Source organism: Scyliorhinus torazame, chromosome 2 (assembly GCF_047496885.1).
Source record: "Scyliorhinus torazame isolate Kashiwa2021f chromosome 2, sScyTor2.1, whole genome shotgun sequence".
NCBI classification, from domain to species: Eukaryota; Metazoa; Chordata; class Chondrichthyes; order Carcharhiniformes; family Scyliorhinidae; genus Scyliorhinus; species Scyliorhinus torazame.
Genome location: NC_092708.1, coordinates 72,012,103 through 72,030,507, shown reverse-complemented (window position 1 = coordinate 72,030,507; position 18,405 = coordinate 72,012,103). Strand labels below are relative to the sequence as shown.

General features: G+C 43.9%; 1 protein-coding gene across 3 annotated transcripts in view; it reads left to right on the top strand.

The window, feature by feature from the left end:
- mgat5 (alpha-1,6-mannosylglycoprotein 6-beta-N-acetylglucosaminyltransferase) overlaps positions 1 to 18,405 on the top strand; it is a 241,215-nt gene that overhangs the window by 98,053 nt on the left and 124,757 nt on the right. For all 3 annotated transcript variants that reach the window (XM_072472736.1, XM_072472725.1, XM_072472747.1), the window contains exons 8-9: positions 10,766 to 10,935; positions 15,567 to 15,701. In XM_072472736.1, coding sequence (XP_072328837.1) covers positions 10,766 to 10,935; positions 15,567 to 15,701 — 305 coding nt within the window. The remainder of the gene's footprint in view (positions 1 to 10,765; positions 10,936 to 15,566; positions 15,702 to 18,405) is intronic.

The following is an 18,405-nucleotide window of genomic DNA, read 5'->3' as shown; positions in this document are numbered from 1 at the left end:
ACAAGTTAATCATCTAGTCAAAAGGTCAACAAAAAATGCTGTTGGTGAGCATTCTGGGAAAAATCACCTCATTCAGCATAGCTGAGGAGGAGATTTTAGAATTCCTAGTGCTCAACGGGAGGAAGAGCAGTCAACAAACGCTGGTTCAGAAAGTAACATGAGACCAACCATGTTACTCACCAGGTGAGTAAGTCCTGGTGAATATTTTCAATCGATTAAAGAAATTCATTGCTTAATTCTACGGTAGGGACTAAAAAAACAAGTATCGAATAGTATATAATTAAAATAGAAGTCATGATGTGGAGAAGCCGGCGTTGGACTGGGGTGAGCACAGTACGAAGTCTTACAACACCAGGTTAAAGTCCAACAGGTTTGTTTCGATGTCACTAGCTTTCGGAGCGCTGCTCCTTCCTCAGGTGAATGAAGAGGTCTGTTCCAGAAACACACATATAGACAAATTCAAAGATGCCAAACAATGCTAGGAATGCAAGCATTAGCAGGTGATTAAATCTTTACAGATCCAGAGATGGGATAACCCCAGGTTAAAGAGGTGTGAATTGTCTCAAGCCAGGACAGTTGGTAGGATTTCGCAGGCCAGATGGTGGGGGATGAATGTAATGTGACATGAATCCCAGGTCCCGGTTGAGGCCGCACTCATGTGTACGGAACTTGGCTATAAGTTTCTGCTCGGCGATTCTGCGTTGTCGCGGGTCCCGAAGGCCGCCTTGGAGAACGCTTACCCGGAGATCAGAGGCTGAATGCCCTTGACTGCTGAAGTGTTCCCCGACTGGAAGGGAACATTCCTGCCTGGTGATTGTTGCGCGATGTCCGTTCATTCGTTGTTGCAGCGTCTGCATGGTCTCGCCAATGTACCACGCTTCGGGACATCCTTTCCTGCAGCGTATGAGGTAGACAACGTTGGCCGAGTCGCACGAGTAGTACCGCGTACCTGGTGGGTGGTGTTCTCACGTGTAATGAGTACAGGAAGTTAGGCGATAAATTGAAATGCAGGACCTCAAATGTACTAATCTCAGGATTACTCCCAGTTCCACACACTGGCGAGAGGAATAAGAGGATAGACCAAATGAACACGTGGCTGCAGAGATGGTGTAGGCGGAGGGATGAGGATTCTTTAGACACTGGAACCGATAATGGGGAAGGTGGGACCTGTACAAACTGGAAGGGTTGCACCCTGGCAGGGCTGGGACCAATGTCCTTGCAGGGGCTTTTGCTGCTTCTGTTGGGGAGTATTTAAACTAGTGTGGCAGGAGGATGGGATCCCAGGAGCAGGATCAGATAGGTCAAATCCAGATCAGAAAAATGGAGGTAGAACATCAGCTCGTGATGTAGAAGATGTAGTGATAGACTTGGAATTACAGTAGAAGCAAAGTTTAAAAATGTCCGGCAAGGGAAATTGATGGCATTAAAATGTATATACTTCAATGCATGGAGTATTACAAACAAGGTAGATGAGTTAAAGGCACAGGTAGACACGTGGCAGCAGGATGTCATATCTATAACTGAAACTTGGTTAAAGGAGGGGCAAAATTGGCAACTTAATTCCCTGGTTATAGAGTCAGACACAATATAGTAGGAGATGGAAAAGGAGGGAGAAGTCGCACTAATGGTTAAAGAATCGATTCCAGTTGTGAGAATGGATGATGTACTAAACATAATTTTGAATAACGGAGAGAGAGACGAGAGTTTATTTCAAAAAGCGCAGGCGAGGAAGAAGTTCATTTGAATAACAGGGAGAGGGGCGAGAGTTCATTTTGAATAGCGCGGGGAGAGAGGAGAGAGTTCATTTTGAATAGCGTGAGGAGAGAGTTCATTTTGAATAGCGCGAGGAGAGAGTTCATTTTGAATAGCGGAGAGAGAGGCAAGAGTTAATTTCTAAAAGCGCAGGGAGAGAGGAGAGTTCATTTTGAAGGAGAGAGTTCATTTTGAATAGCAGGCGGGGCGAGAGTTCATTTTGAATAGCGGAGAGAGAGGCGAAAGTTCATTTTGAACTTTGGATCATCCGGGAGGCAGAGGGGGTGATAGGAGTTTCAGGGAGGTAGCCAGACCCAAGGTTCAGAGACCATTTCTCGGGACCTCTTACCCGATAAAACAGGCAGGAAATCACGGGAACAGCAGCCGGTGGGCGGAGCCGAGTGGGTGGTAAGTGAATAAATCCGGCGCGGGGTGGATTTGGGCCTAGTATTTTTTTTTCCTTTTAAATCTCTTTGGGAATTTAGATTAGAGGGGATGGAGGTTAGGGCAGTTGCATGTAACTCCTGTAGGAAATGGGAGGTAAGGGACACCACTCATCTCCCCACTGACTACACCTGCGGGAAATGCACCCAACTCCAGCTCCTCGCAGACCGTAGGAGGGAACTGGAGCCGGATAAACTTTGGAAGCAGGGGAAATGATAGAGATGTAGCCAGGGGAAGACCATAGCAGCCAGGTCTCTGACACTGAGCCTGGCTCTGTGGCTCAGAAGGGAAGGGGGAGAATAGAATAGTGATAGGAGACTCGATGGTTAGGGAAATGGATAGAAGATTCTTTGGTCGCGAACGAGATTCCTGGAAGGCATGTTGCCTCCCAAGTGCCAGGGTCAGGGATGTCTCTGATCGGGTCTACAGGATTCTTAAGGGGGAGGGGGAGCAACCAGAAGTTGTGATGCACACTGGCTTCAACGGCATAGCTAAGAAAAGGGATGAGGATCTAAAAAGTGAGTTAGGTTGGAAGCTAAAGAGCAGGACGAGCAGAGTAGTAATCTCAGGATTGTTACCGGTGCCATGTGCTAGTCAGGCAAGGAACAGAGAGCGTACCTTCTAGGGAAGGTGGGACCTGTACATGAAGGACGGGTTGCACCTAAACTGGAGGAGCACCAATATCCTGGGCGGGAGGTTTGCTAGAGCTCTTTGGGAGGTTTTAAACTAGTTTGGATGGTTGGGAGGGGGGGGGACCAGACTACCGATCAGAGGATAGGGTAGCTGTTGAACGGTCAGAAATAGTATGCAGTGAGTCTGTGAGGAAGGATAGACTGTTGATATGGCAAAGTTGCACTCAGTGGGATGGGTTAAAGTGTGTTTGTTTCAATGCAAGGAGTGTCAGGAATAAGGGAGATGAACTTCGAGCATGGATCAGTATTTGGAACTACGATGTGGTCATTATGGAGACATGGATTTCACAAGGGCAGGAATGGCTGTTAGATGATCTGGGATTTAGATGTTTGTTTTAAGAAGAATAGGGAGGGGGGGTAAAAGAGGAGGGGGAGTGGCACTACTAATTAGAGAGTGCATCACAGCTGCAGAAAAGGAGGTAATTGAGGAGGGGTTGCTACGGAGTCCGTATGGGTGGAGGTCAGAAACAAGAAAGGAGCAGTCATTTTATTGGTAGTTTTCTATAGAACCCCCCCCCCAATAGCAGCAGAGAGATGGAAGAACAGATTGGATGGCAGATCTTGGAAAGGTGCATAGGTAAGAGAGTTGTTGTCATGGGTGACTTCAACTTCCCTAATATTGACTGGAACCTCTTTAGTGCAAATGGTTTGGATGGAACATATTTTGTCAGGTGTGTCCAGGAAGCATTCCTGACTCAATATGTCGATAGGCTGACTAAGGAGGAGGCCATATTGGATTTGATGCTTGGCAACGAACAAGGCCAGGTGTCAGATGTCTTGGTGGGAGAGCATTTCGGTGACAAGTGACCACAACTCTTGACCTTTACCATTGTCATGGAGAGCCATAGAACAGACAGTATGGGAAAGTATTTAATGGGGGGGTGGGGAAATGATACTGCTGTTAGACAGGAGTTGAGGAGCATGAATTGGGAACAGATGTTCTCTGGGGAATGAATAACAGTAATGTGGGGGCTGTTTAAGGAGCACTTTTGCGTGCTGGATAATTTTGTCCCACTGAGACAAGCAAGGAATGGTAAGGTGAAGGAGCCTTGGATGTCAAGAGAAATGGAGCTTATCAAGAAGAAGAAGGAAGCTTACTTAAGTTGAGGAAGCAAGGATCTGGCACGACTCTAGAGGGTTATAAGGTAGCCAGGACTGAACTCAAAAATAGACTTAGGAGAATAGAGGGGGGTATGAAAAAGCCTTGGTGGGAAGAATTGGGGGAAAACCCAAGGCGTTCTACACTTATGTGAGAAATAAGAGGATGATCAGAGTGAGAGTAGGGCTGATCAGGGATAGTGGAGGGAACTTTTGCCTACAGTCTGAAGAGGTGGGGGAGGCCCTAAATGAATATTTTGCTTCAGTATTCACTAGAGAAAGGGACCTTGTTGCTCATGAGAACAGAGTAAACCAGGTTAATAGGATCAAACCGGTTGATATCAAGAAGGAGGATGTGCTGGAAATTTTGAAAAGCATCAGGATAGATAAGTCCCCTGGGCCAGATGGGATATACTCAAGGTTACTCCAGGAAGCAAGGGAGGAGATTGCTGCGCCGTTGGCAATGATCTTTGTGTCCTCACTCTCCACTCGAGTAGTACCAGATGATTGGACGGAGGCAAATGTTGTTCCCCTGTTCAAGAAAGGGAGTAGGGAGACCCCTGGGAATTAGAGACCAGTCTTGCGTCTGTGGTGAGCAAAATACTGGAAAGGATTCTGAGAGATGGGATATATGATTATTTCGAAAAACATAGTTTGATTAAAGATAGTCAGCATGGCTCATTGAATTCTTTGATGATGTGACGAGACACATTGATGAAAGTCGAGCAGTGGATTTCAGTCAAGCATTTGATAAGGTTCCTCATGGTCGGCTCATTCAGAAAGTTAGGGGGCATGGGATACAGGGAAATTTGGCTGTCTGGATACAGAATTGGCTGGCTGAAAGAAGACAGCGAGTGGTAGTGGATGGAAAGTATTCCGCCTGGAGGTCAGTGACCAGTGGTGTCCCGCAGGGATCTGTTCTGGGACCTCTGCTCTTTGTGGTTTTTATAAATGACTTGGATGAGGAAGTGGAAGGATGAGTTATTAAATTTTCCGATGACACGAAGGCGGCACTGTAGCATAGTGGCTAGCACTGTTGCTTCACAGTGCCAGGGACCTAGGTTTGATTCCCGGCTTGGGCCACTGTGCGGAGTCTGCACGTTCTCCCGTTTCTACGTGGGTTTCCTCCGGGTGCTCCGGTTTCCTTCCACAGTCCAAAGATGTGCAGGTTAGGTGGATTGGTCATGCTAAATTTCCCCGTAATGTCCAAAAGGTAGGTGGGTTACAGGGATAGGATGGCGGTGTGGACGTAGGTAGGGTTCTCTTTCAGGGGCCGGTGTAGACTCAATGGGCTGAATGGCCTCCTGCACTGTAAATTCCATGATTCTATAGTGGAGTTGTAGATAGTGTCGACGGCTGTTGTAGGTTACAACAGGACAGTGACAAGATGCAGAGCTGAGCTGGGAAGTGGCAGATAGAGTTCAACCTAGATGAATTTGAATGCTGAGTACAGGGTTAAAGGCTGGATTCTTGGAAGTGTGGAGAAACAGAGGGATCTTGGGGTCCATGTACATAGATCCCTCAAAGTTGCCACCCAGGTTGATAGGGTTGTTAAGAAGGCGTATGGTGTGTTGGCTTTCATTAACAGAGGGATTGAGTTCAAGAGCCGCGAGATTTTGCTGTAGCCTTATAAAACCCTGGTTAGACCGCACTTGGAATATTGTGTCCAGTTCTGGTCGCCTCATTGTAGGAAGGATGTGGATGCTTTGGAGAGGGTGCAGAGAAGATTTACCAGGATGCTGCCTGGACTGGAGGGCATGTCTTATGAAGAAAGGTTGAGGGAGCTAGGGCTTTTCTCACTGGAGCAAAGAAGGCAGAGAGGTGACTTGATAGAGGTGTACAAGGTGATGAGAGGCATGGATAGAGTGGATAGCCAGATACTTTTTCCCAGGGCGGAAATGGCTGTCACGAGGGGACATAATTTAAAAGTGATTGGAGGAAGGTATGGGAAGTTGTCAGAGGTAGGTTCTTTACAGAGAGTGGTGGGTGCGTGGAATGCACTGCCAGTAGAGGTGGGGGAGTCGGAGTTATTAGGGACATTTAAGCGACTCTTGAACAGGCACATGGACAGCAATAAATTGAAGGGGTGTAGGTTAGGTTGATCTTAGATTAGGATAAATGGTCGGCACAATATTGTGGGCCGAAGAGCCTGTGCTGTGCTGTACTGTTCTATGTTCTATAAACTGGTCAACATGCAAGGTTTTATGAGTTGAGCTTGGAAATAAAAAAGGGGCAGTCACACTACTGGCATGGTGAAGCTGCAAGAAATTGATCACAGTTTAGTATACCCTAGAGAAACATTGGGTTCCAGCATTGGAACTGTACTGGTAGCTTGCATGTCTGTCGTTTGAGGAAAACTTCCACTTTGAGGTGTTACTGGGCTGTTAATGGTGCGCTAAATTCATAATTACTGGCGAACAACCCCTCTAGCCTGGAAAAACTAATGTCATATTTGTGACATGTCGGGTATCTGCAGTCTGATCAATTGAATATATTTTAACACATTTTCAAAGTTTCATTGAATTACAGTCATACTATAGATCCCCAAATAGCGAAAGGGTGATAGAAGAACAAATATTTGGGCAAATTTCTGCCTGTAAGAACAGTGGGGCAATAAAAGTAGGAGACTTTAACTATCCCAATATCAACTGGGATTCAAACAATTTCAGGGGGACTGGGGAGAAAAATTCAGTGTCCAAGAAAATATTTTCAATCAATTAGTGAAAAACACGAGGAGGTGCAATTCTAGACCGAGCCTTGGGGAATGAAGTGACACTTGGCAACCATATCCAGGATAGTGATCACAATTCACTTAGGTTTAGTATTACCACAGAAAAGGGCAGAGATAAGCCAGGAGTAAAAGTTTTGGACTGTGTGTGTGGTGGGGTGTGTGTGAAGGTAAATTTTGCAGGAATGAGAAGGGACTTGGCTGATGTGGACTGGACAGCAGTACGAGAGGAAAAATCAGTGGGACGCACTAAAAAGCGACATCCTAAATATACAATGTAGACATGTCCCCTCCAAAAATAGTAGTACTGCAAAATTTAGACCCCTTGGTTGTCTAGGGGAATACAGGGGAAGGTCAAACAGAAAAAGAAAGCACACAATCGGCACAAAGAACTAAACACTGCAGATAGCCTAGACAAATATAGGAAGGGCATTAAATGAATACTTTGTATCAGTGTTCACTTGTGAGAAGGACAGTATGGGTATAGAATCAGGGAAAAGGACTAATAAAATGGAAGAGATTAACATCAAGAGAGAGGAGGTTCTGAGTGATCTGGCAGGATTAAAAGTAAACAAATCTCCAGGGCCAGGTGAAATGTATCCCAGGCTGCTGAGTGAGGCACAGAAGAAAATTACAGAGACGCTGGCAATTTTCAATTCCTCTTTGGCCACAGGAGAGGACTGGTGGATAGCTAATATGGTACCATTTTTTAAGAAGTGAAAAAGGGATAAACCAGGAAACGACAAGCCAGTTAGTCTAACCTTAGTGGTGGAGAAACTATTGAGAGCAATTCTGAGAGACCGGATTAATCGCAAGCACAGCATGGTTTTGTTAAGGGGAGGTCATGGTGAGATTTGGTTCTGAAGAGAGATTGGATAGACTTGGATTGTTTCCTTGGGATTAGAGGAGTCTGAAGGGGGATGTGATTGAGATGTATAAAATTGAGGGGCATAGATAGAGTGGAACCGAACAAACGTTTCCCCTTGGTGGAGGGGGTCAATGACCAGGGGGCATAGATTTAAGGTAAGGGGCAGGAGGTTTAGAGGGGATGTGAAGAAAAACATTTTCGCACAGAGGGTGGTGGGAGTTTGGAATTCACTGTCTGAAAGGGTGGTGGAGGCAGACACTATCATAACATTTAAGAAGTATTTAGACATGCACGTGATCCTAGGGCATCCAAGGCTATGGGCCAAGTACTGGAAAATGGGATTAGAATAATCAGGTGGTTGGTTTTGCCCAGCACAGACAAGATGGGTGGAAGGGCCTTTTCTGTGCTGTATGATTCTATCACTCTTAAGTGCAGGGATGAAGTAAAAAAGGAAATGAGGAAATCGGAGTGGGCATGAAAAAAGATTAGCTAGTATAGCTAAGAAAAACACAAAAGATGTTTCACCAATATAATTGTAAAAGGTTTGTTGAGGAGAAAGTGGGACCTATCAAAGATGAAGAAGGGAACTTGTGTGTAGATGTTAGGATTTAGGATTTGTTTTATTTTCACGTATACCAAGTCCAGACAGATCGTTCCATACATGAAAAAAAACCATAGGGCATACATAAATACACAATGTAAATACATAGGCACAGGCAATGGGTGAGCAACGGAGTGCAGTACTTCTTAGTAGGGAAGATGTGAGAAGAGATCAGACCTGTCTATAAGAGGGTCATTCAGTGGGGAAGAAGCTGTTTTTGAACCTGTTCGTGTGTGTTCTCGGACTTTTGTATCCCCTGCCCGATGGAAGAAGTTGGGTCAGTAAGCTGGGTGGGAGAGGCCTTTGATTATGCTGCCTGCTTTCCCAAAGCAGCGGGAGGTGTAGGCCGAATCAATGGATGGGAGGCGGATTTGCGTGATGGACTGGGCTGCATTCACGACTCTCTCATTTCTTAGTCTTAGTAGCTGTGGGAAAGGTTTTAAATGAATATTTTGTCTTTGTATTTACAAAGGAAAGGGATGTTGCAGATATAATAGTCCCGGAGGAACACTGACATATTGGACAGGATGATCTTAAGAGAGGAGAAGGGTAGGAATACTTGAAAATTAATACGTCGCCAGGGCCAGATGAATTGTTTCCAAGGCTGCTGATGGAGGTCAGGGAGGGGATGGCAGATGCTTCGTGTATGATATTCAAATCCTCACTGGATACAGGTGAGGTACTGGACGGCTGGAAAAATACAATCTTAGTTCCATTATTTAAAAAGGGATCGAAGGAAATGCCAAACGATTATAGACTAGTTAGTCATACGTCAGTGGTGGGTGAATTAGGAGAATCAATCCTGAGAGATAGGATTAACTGTTACGTTGAAAGGCATGGACTCGTCAGGGATAGTCAGCATGGATTTGTTAAAGGAAGGTTTTGCCTCACAAATTTGATTGAATTCTTTGAGGAACAGGTAATACTTTGAAATCATCAAGTGATCTGGAGACATTCTTTAGTAGGCAGAGATAAATCAAAACATACCTTCTTGCTTGAAGGCAGCTCTCCAACTGAAAACGAAACCTAGACACAAAGCAGCTTCCAGCTCAAAACAAAAGTAAAAGACAGAATCACATTCCAGCTCCACCCACACAATGACTTCACTGCAGCTATTTGATAAACACCCATTTCTTAAAGGGACCCGCACATGACATATAGAATGTAAAAATTATGGATACAATGTTGGAATTGAGGCCACGACTGGAGTATTGTGTGCAGTTTTGGTCACCGCATTGCAGAGAGGATGTAAAATGCAGAGTGTAGAAGAGGTTTACAAGAATGTTGCCAGGGTTAGAAAAGTGTAGCTATGAGGAGAGATTGGATCATTTGGGGTTATTTTCCTTGGAACAAAGAAGGCTGAGAGGTGACTTGATTGAGTGTGTACTAAACTGAGGGAAAGAGGGAGAGTGGACATGATCAAATTGTTTCCTTTGGTGGAGAATTCTTGAACCAGGGGACATAGACTTAAAGCAAGTGGCAGAAGGTGTAAGAGGGGACATGAGCATTTTTACGCAAAGGGTAGTGGGTGCCTGCTATTTGCTGCCTGAGTTGGTGGTGGAGGCAGAGACCCTAAACATTTCTTTGTAAAAAATGAAAAAAAAAATGAAATGAAATTAAAATCGCTTATTGTCACAAGTAGGCTTCAAATTAAGTTACTGTGAAAAGCCCCTAGTCGCCACATTCTGGCGCCTGTTCGGGGAGGCTGTTACGGGAATTGAACTGTGCTGCTGGCCTGCCTTGGTCTGCTTTCAAAGCCAGCGAATTAGCCCTGTGCTAAACAGCCCCTTAAAGTACCTTCAAAGCCAGCGAATTAGCCCTGTGCTAAACAGCCCCTTAAAGTACCTGGATCTGCACCGTTGGTGTCCCCTTGACTTCCATTTTACTCTTGTGCCTTGATTCCCATTTTACTTTTGCGCCTTGATTCAACACTGTTAAATGCTGTATTGCAGTTAGTATACTGACTTGTCACCATTGATTATTTTAAACAATATCATAACATGAACCTTGTAATCCTATTTTATTTATTATTCTGTATTTCTTAATACTGCAGAAGTACTGAAGCTGGCTTTCTCTGTCCAATATTGCAAACCTTATCTGTGTGATCTAGTGTTCCAGAGTCCTTTTGGAATATTCAATTGCCAGATGAGACCACTTTGATCCCAGAATTATTTCTAATTTCAGATTTGCTCAGTTCCCCTACATCCACATGATGAAATTTAGTATAACATTACTGTTACGATATATAATGTTTTTTTCTGCAATTTTTAACACTTTGGTTTTACATTGTAAATTCTTCTGTTCACATTTTTAATGGAAGCACCTATATAAACACATTGTTGAACAGCATCCTGCAACTTATTGTCTTAGATCGCAAATGATTAATAGCCACCAGATTCAAATAGTTTGGGTTAGGAATAAAGTACAACAAGTGCATTATAATCTGGATTGAAGCAAATACTCAGATTTGTGTGTACGCGTATTTCTCTGCTGAATTCAGTGATAATGTTAGTTATATAGTCATTTTTCAAGGACAGGATCGTAATATTAAAGAGTAATTTGTATATAACTTTATTTCTTAGATTCTTATCCATCTTGGCCTTTTGACAAAGGAATCAGGATTTAAGATTGCAGAGAATGCTTTCAGCGGTGGCCCTCTTGGTGAATTAGTGCAGTGGAGTGATTTAATTACAGCTCTCTACCTACTGGGCCATGACATTAGGATTTCGGCCTCACTGGCTGAACTAAAAGAGTAAGGATCGAAAATTTCATCAGTGATGCACAAAAGCTATAAATGTTAAACTCTTAAAATATATATTAATGCGTGTTGTAATGCTAAATTGTTTTATAAGAATAGTCATGTTTTTAGTGGTAATTCTATATGGCAGTAACATAGGAGATAAAGTAAGATATGTTATTCCGCCCTAACCTGCACGTGAAAGAAAAGCGGATATTGCTGTAGCTGAAATGGCATGATACAAAAGTACTTGGATTTCAATTCATTTAATTTTTGCGGACATGCTATCCACTGTTGACAACTATCACACATACCAGTATCAAAGTGAAACAATTTGTAAACCTTGCATAACCCCTTCTGTATTCTGTCCTAATCCTATCAACCTTGCTTACATGATACAAAGCATAGAAGGTGTTTACCTTTCATATATAAGTTTTATAAAAACAGGAAATACTGGAAGCAGTCAGCAGCATTTGGGAAAAGAGAAACCAAAAGCGTGAAATGAAATGTTCTCTTTCTTGTCCATAAATGCTGCTTGACCTGGGTATTTATACTATTGTCGGTTTTTATTTTCACATTTCCGGCATCCGCACAGTATTTTGTTTGTATAATTTGCTGAATCGTATTAGGTGTGCTTTTTGTCTCCTACTTTATGTTAACATCTCAATTCTTGATGTGTTGTCTTCAAAATGCAGTTCAGTAGATAGATGATATTGATTCCATCATTTTATTTTTGAAAAATGATAAGAGGCAATGTTTGAATTTGGAATCCAAAGATTCCCTACAGTGCAGAAAGAGGCCATTTGGCCCATGAGTCTGAACTGACCCTCTACCTAGGCCCACTCACCTGCCCTATTCTCTTTTTTAAAATATAAATTTAGAGTACCCAATTCATTTTTTCCAATTGAGGGGCAATTTAGTGTGGCCAATCCACCTACCCTGCACATCTTTGGGTTGTGGGGACGAAACCCACGCAAACACTGGGAGAATGTGCAAACTCCACATGGCCAGTGACCCAGAGCCAGGATCGAACCTGGGACCTCGGTGCCGTGAGGCACAGGGCTAATCCACTGCGCCACCATGCTGCCTCTACCCTATTCTCTTAGCCCCATCTAACCTGCACATCTTTGGACTGTGGGAGAAAATCCTGGCACCTGGAGGGAACCCACGCAGACATGGGGAGGCGGTGGCGTAGTGGTATTATCACTAAATGAGTAAACCAGAAACCTAGAGTAATGCTCTGGTGAAATTTGAATTCAATAAAAATCTGGAATTAAAAGTCTAATGGCATGAAACCACTGTTGATTGCTGTAAAAAACCACCTGGTTCACTCATGTCCTTTAGGGGAAGGAAATCTGTTATCCATACCTGGTCTACATGTGACTCGAGACCCACAGATATGTGGTTGACTCTTAACTGCCCCCTCAAGGGCAATTTGGGATGGGCGACGCCCACGTCTCACGAATGAATTTAAAAAATCATGCAAACTCCACACAGGAACTGAAAGTGTTCAATATCAATAGAGAAATGGTGTTGGGGAAATTGAAGGCTGATAAATCCCCAGGGCCTGATAATCTACAAACCAGGGCACTGAAAGAGGTGGATCTAGAAATAGTGGATGCATTGGTGGTCATCTTCCAGGATCCTATAAACTACGGAACAGTTCCTGCAGATTGGAGGGTGCCTAATGTAACTCCACTATTTAAAAAGGGAGGTCGAGAGAAAGTAGGGAATTATAGATTAGTAAGCCTGACATCAGCAGTGGGAAAATTCTGGAATCCATTGTCAAAGATTTTATAACAGAGCACCTAGAAAACAGTGGCAGGATCGGACAGTCAGCATGGATTTAGGAGGGGAAGTCATACTTGACAAATTACTGGAATTCTTTGAGGATGTAACTAGTACAATTGATGAAGGGGAGCCAGTGGATGTGGTGTATTTGGACTTTCAGAAGGCTTTTGACAAAGACCCGCATAAAAGATTAGCGTGTAAAATTAAAGCTCATGGAATTGGGAGTAGTGTATGAGATGGATAGAAAACTGGTTCGCAGACAGGAAGGAAAGAGTATGAATTAATGGGTCTTTTCAAATTGGCAGGCAGTGACTGGTGGGGTACTGCAGGAATTGGTGCTAGGACCCCAGCTATTCACAATATATATTCATGATTTAGATGAGGGAACAAGATGTCATATCTCCAAATCTGCAGATGACACCAAGTTGGGTGGGAGAGTGAGCAGTGAGGAGGATGCAGAGATCCTTCAGTGTGATTTGGACACGTTGAGGGAGTGGGAAAATGAATGACAGATGCAGTGTAATTTGGATAAATGCAAGGTTTTCCACTTTTTGGTAGCAAAACAAGAAGGCAGGCTATTATCTGAATGCCCATAAATTAGGAAAGGGGAACGTGCAACGAGACCTGGGTCTCCTTGTACACCAGTCACTGAAGGTAAGCATGCAGGTGCAGCAGGTGGTAAAGAAGGCAAATGGAATGCTGGCCTTCATTGCGAGAAGATTCGAATACAGGAACAGGGATGTCTTGCAATTATACAGGGCCTTGGTGAGGCCACACCTGGAATATTGTGTGCAGTTTTGGTCTTAACTGAGGAAGGATGTCCTGGCTAAAAGGGAGTATAGCGAAGGTTTACCAGATTGATTCCTGGGATGGCAGGACTGACTTACGAGGAGAGATTGAATCGGTTAGGATTGTATTCACTGGAGTTTAGAAGAATGAGGGGGGTTCTTACCGAAACCTATAAAATTCTAATAGGACTGGACTGGGTTGATGTAGGAAGGATGTTCCCGATGGTGGGTGTGTCCAGAACCAGGGGTCACAGTCTGAGGGTAGGGCGTAGACCATTTAAGACAAAGATGAGGAGAAATTTCTTCACCCAGAAAGTGGTGAGGCTGTGGAATTCATTACCAAAGGAAGTAGTTGAGTCCAAAACATTGTATGGTTTCGAGAAGCAGATAGATATAGCACTTGGGGTGAAGGAGATCAAATGATACGGGGAAAGTGGAATTAGGTTATTGAGTTGGATGATCATAATTAATGATGGAGTGGGCTTGAAGGGCTGAATGTCTCCTGCTCCTATTTTTTCTATGTTTCTAGACAGTGACCCAAGGCTGGAATCAAGCCCAGGTCCTTGGCACTTTGAGGCAGCAGTGCTAACCACTGTGCCGCCATTCAGGTTCAGGAAAGATTGCTTGAAATAGTGTCTATGTTGCTTGAATGACATTCTTATGGGATATAAAAATAATTTTGTGATACTGACTTCTACTTTATGTAGAAATTTCACTTCTGATCTCATTCCATGCTTGCACTTTCCTGCCTGACTCAGATTACAAACCGATTATATTACAAATTAATGGGAAAATTGTGCTCAGGTTTGTCTCACTTTAATTGCCACATTTTAGCTATCCAAAACATTTCTTTTAATTGACTGGTCCACATTTTAATTAATGCAATTCTAAGATTTTTACAGGTGCGATCACACTTTTTAATGTCTTATTAGTATTCTTTTATTATTTCACATTTGTGTGCGTGTCACTGGCTAGGCCAGAGTTTTATGCCCACTCCTAAATGTCCTTGCAACGGTCATGATGAGCTGCCTTTTAACCGCTGCAGACAATGTTGTGCAGGTGCACCCACAGTTCTACAGGAAGAGAGTTCCAGGATTTTGACCCAGGGACAACGAAGGAACAGCGATATAGTTCCAAGTCAGGATAAGAGTGTCTTGAAGGGGAAAACAGGTGATGGTGTTCCCATACATCTGTTGCCCTTGTCCTTCGAGGTGGTAGAGCTTGTGGGTTTGGAAGTGCTGTTGAAGGAGCCTTGGTGAATTTCAGCAGTGTATCCTGTAGATGGTGCACATTGCTGCTACTGTGCGTTGGTGATGGAGAGACTGAATGTTCAAGGTGGTGGAAAAGCTGCGAATAAAGCAGCTTGCTTTTTGTCCTGGATGGTGTTCAGCTTCTTGAATGTTCTATAGAATGCAGGTTGCAAAAAGTAATATGCCGCTTTTCAGTTGTTACAGTTGCCAGATTCTAACACTGCCAAAGAAATCCTGCGAGTCATGTTGACTATAAACGGGTTGTTAAAAAATTTCTATATTGTGTCTTTTGTTTGACAGTATTCTATAAGCACAATCGTTTTCACAGTTGAGAGTAATAATCTTTTTTAAATTGGTTCTTATGCCTCTAACGGATATTGTCAGAATTTTGAAGGTTTTGCAGAACTAAACCAAACACCACACGCTCATGGGATTAGTAACATCTTAAAAAGAAACTCGAGCAAAAACTTGCAACAGCCAGAAACAGAATGAGTAACCGTGTCCTTTGGCAGAGCAGAAATTAGAGAAAAAATAGCAGCAGTAGAATAGAATGCTGGCAAAGTATTCAAATTGTGCACTTAGTTAAAAGAGCAGTTTTCACTCCTGTTTTGCTCTGGTGAGAAACCTGTCACCCTGATTTGTAGGAAATCTGTTTTTTTTTTTTGATGCCTTACTCTTTTAAATACTGTATTGGAGATCTTGTATATTACAACATTAGCCTTAAATGCATGTTGGTTAATTTAAATCTTCTGGTTTTAAAATTTTTTGTGTATGGTATTTTCAAATGTGTATATATATATTTTTTTTTTTCTTACAGGATAATGAAGAAAGTGATGGGTAACAGGTCGGGTTGCCCTACTCGTGGTGATAAGATAGTAGAACTAATCTATATTGATATTGTTGGTTTGACACAATTTAAGAAAACACTTGGTCCATCGTGGGTTCATTATCAGTAAGTATTACCCTTTGCATTGTTTCTCTGCTGTTTAGTTTATTGCAATGATATTTATATTCTAAATCCTTGGGCTGCTCAGATGGCAGACTGCAGTTTATAGTCTGGGCCATGAAATACCCAACAAAATTGTTTTCCTCTTGCACGAGTTGTTACTCCCATCCCTAAATCTGTCCTGTTGCTTTTCTTTCGTATCCAACTCTGCTACACGCTGCAATCTGAGTTTAACTGCTGGACCGTGGAAGAGAATTAGGCCTCTTAAGTAAACTCTCAGGAATGACAAGAAGTGGTAATTGGAAAAGAGGACCACCTTGTCAGTTTGAGATTTTGGCATTTGGGGGTTGTGGGGGAGGGGAGGTGTGGAGAAGAGTTCTTCAGTTAACTGGGTGGGAAGGGAGAATGTGTGCCACTGTGAATGGGCAGAACAGAGATGGACTTTCATAGAATTTACAGTGCAAGAGGCCATTCGGTCCACCGGGTCTGCACCGTCTCGTGGAAAGAGCACCCGATCCAAGCCCACACCTCCACCCTATCCCCATAACCCAGTAACCCCACTTCAACCTTTTTGGAAACTAAGGGCAATTTAGCATGGCCTCTCCACCTAACCTGCACATCTTTGGACTGTGGGAGGAAACCAGAGCACCCGGAGGAAACCCACGCAGACACTAGGAGAATGTGCAGACTCCGCACAGACAGTGACCCAAGCCGGGAGTCAAACCTGGGACCCTGGAACTGTGAAGCAGCTGTGCTAAGCACTGTGCTACCATGCTGCCCACCGTGACTTTGAGTGAAACCATCATGCTGCAACACGGGGCCCCGGCCAATGTGGAAAGGTGGGGGGGGGGAAGGTGCAGCATAGGGAGCGTTGACTGTTGTGCGAATACCAATCAGAGCTTTGGTAGCTCTAAATTTGCTAATAGGCCGCAAGTAATACAGAACAACATCGGGCTCTGATTGTTAGCTCCCCTTTAGAATGGGAAAACAGTTGCAAGGTAGTGGCAACTTAGTAGTTCAGGCATGAATCTCCTGAATTGATTAAGTTTCTGAACTTAAGTAGGTTTAAAGCAGCAGCAAGATTTCTGGCTGTCGGTCAAGGGGGGTAGCCTGAGGCACAAGTAAGGTCGCCGACCTAACATCCGGGTGCGACCCTGCAAAGGCTTCAGTGAGGCGAGGAGGAGATACTGGTTGAGAGCCGTCGAGGGGAACAACGGGGCGACTCCCGACCACCAGCCAGGGCTGAGGCAGGCAACCAACCAAAAAGAACAGAGGCCACCGTGCCTGATAGCCAGTAGCCAGATAGCCAGTCAGATGCACACCCGGTCATTGAGGCTCGAAGCCTGGCCATCCGAACGAGAGGTAAGCAGTACAGCCGTCGGGAGGTATGTAGAAAGGGTGGGGTTACTGGGTTATGGGGATAGGGTGTAGGTGTTGACCTTGGGTAGGGTGCTCTTTCCAAGAGCCGGTGCAGTCTTGATGGGCCAAATGGCCGCCTCCTGCACTGTAAACTCTATGATAAAATGATCATGGCTAATCATACAAATTCAGTAAGCCACTCCCGCTTTCTCTCCATACCCCTTGATCCCTTTAGCTGCAAGGGCCATGCCCAGCTCCCTCTTGAATATATCCAACTAACGACTTGGGTAGACCAGGGCAGATTGTTGATGATGCGCACACCTAGGAATTTGAAGTTGTCAACCATCTCCACTTCAGCACCATTGATGCAAACAGAGGTGTGTATGACACTTCGCTTCCTGAAGTCGATGACCAGCTTCTTAGTTTTGCTGACATTGAGAGAGAGAGATTGTTGTTGTTGCACCATGCCACTAGGTTCTCTATCTCTCTCCTGTACTCTGACTCATCGTTGTTTGAGATCCAACCCACTATGGCTGTGTCAGCAGCAAACATGTAGGTGGGAGTTCGAGCTGAATATTGCCACACAGTCGTGTGTGTATAGGGAGTATAGTAGGGTGCTAAGTATGCAGCCTTACGGGGCCCCGGTATTGAGAACTATCGTGGAGGCAGTGTCATTGTTTAAAATATGGAAACTCAATAAAAACATTTTCAATAAAAAGAGGTGAGCAGAGCAGTACGAGTAGTCGAGAGGTGCTAAGATGGCCAGGCAGGCGCTGGCATTGTGTCTTGGGGAATCGGGGAGCAACGGCCAGTGGGAGCAGGGTGACCTTGTTCAAACCATTTGGTTCTGTTGGCAATATCTAAAAGCAAGTACATGATGAATTACTCTTCTGCTTCTCCATGATAACCTGGGCGGGGAGGGAGGTCAGAGAGAGACCAAAAACGCAGAAACCACAAAGAAATGCCATAAACATTGTTTGTTGAAACTTCTAAAACTCTGGTGGATGAGTGGGCGAAGACCTTCAGAAATTCATCCCTAAATATCTGAAGCCAAAATGTCATCAAGCTAACCTTGTAGTCCGCTTCCTTATCAAAGTTTTCTTCTGAAAATATTTTTCTTGGGCCAAGGAATGGAATAACACTTTTCTTCCAATTTTGTAAGAGCATAGGCTGAAAACAATGCCTGCATCTGATTACATTTCTGGGTAGTCCTAGCAAATTATTATTGATTAATCCTTTGCTGAGCATCATGCATTTAGGGTATATTAGAATGTACGCAAGTTTTCTAGCGCAGAATGTTTTAGAACTGATCAGGATAGGCTATACAGAAAACCAGAATGAAATAATTAAT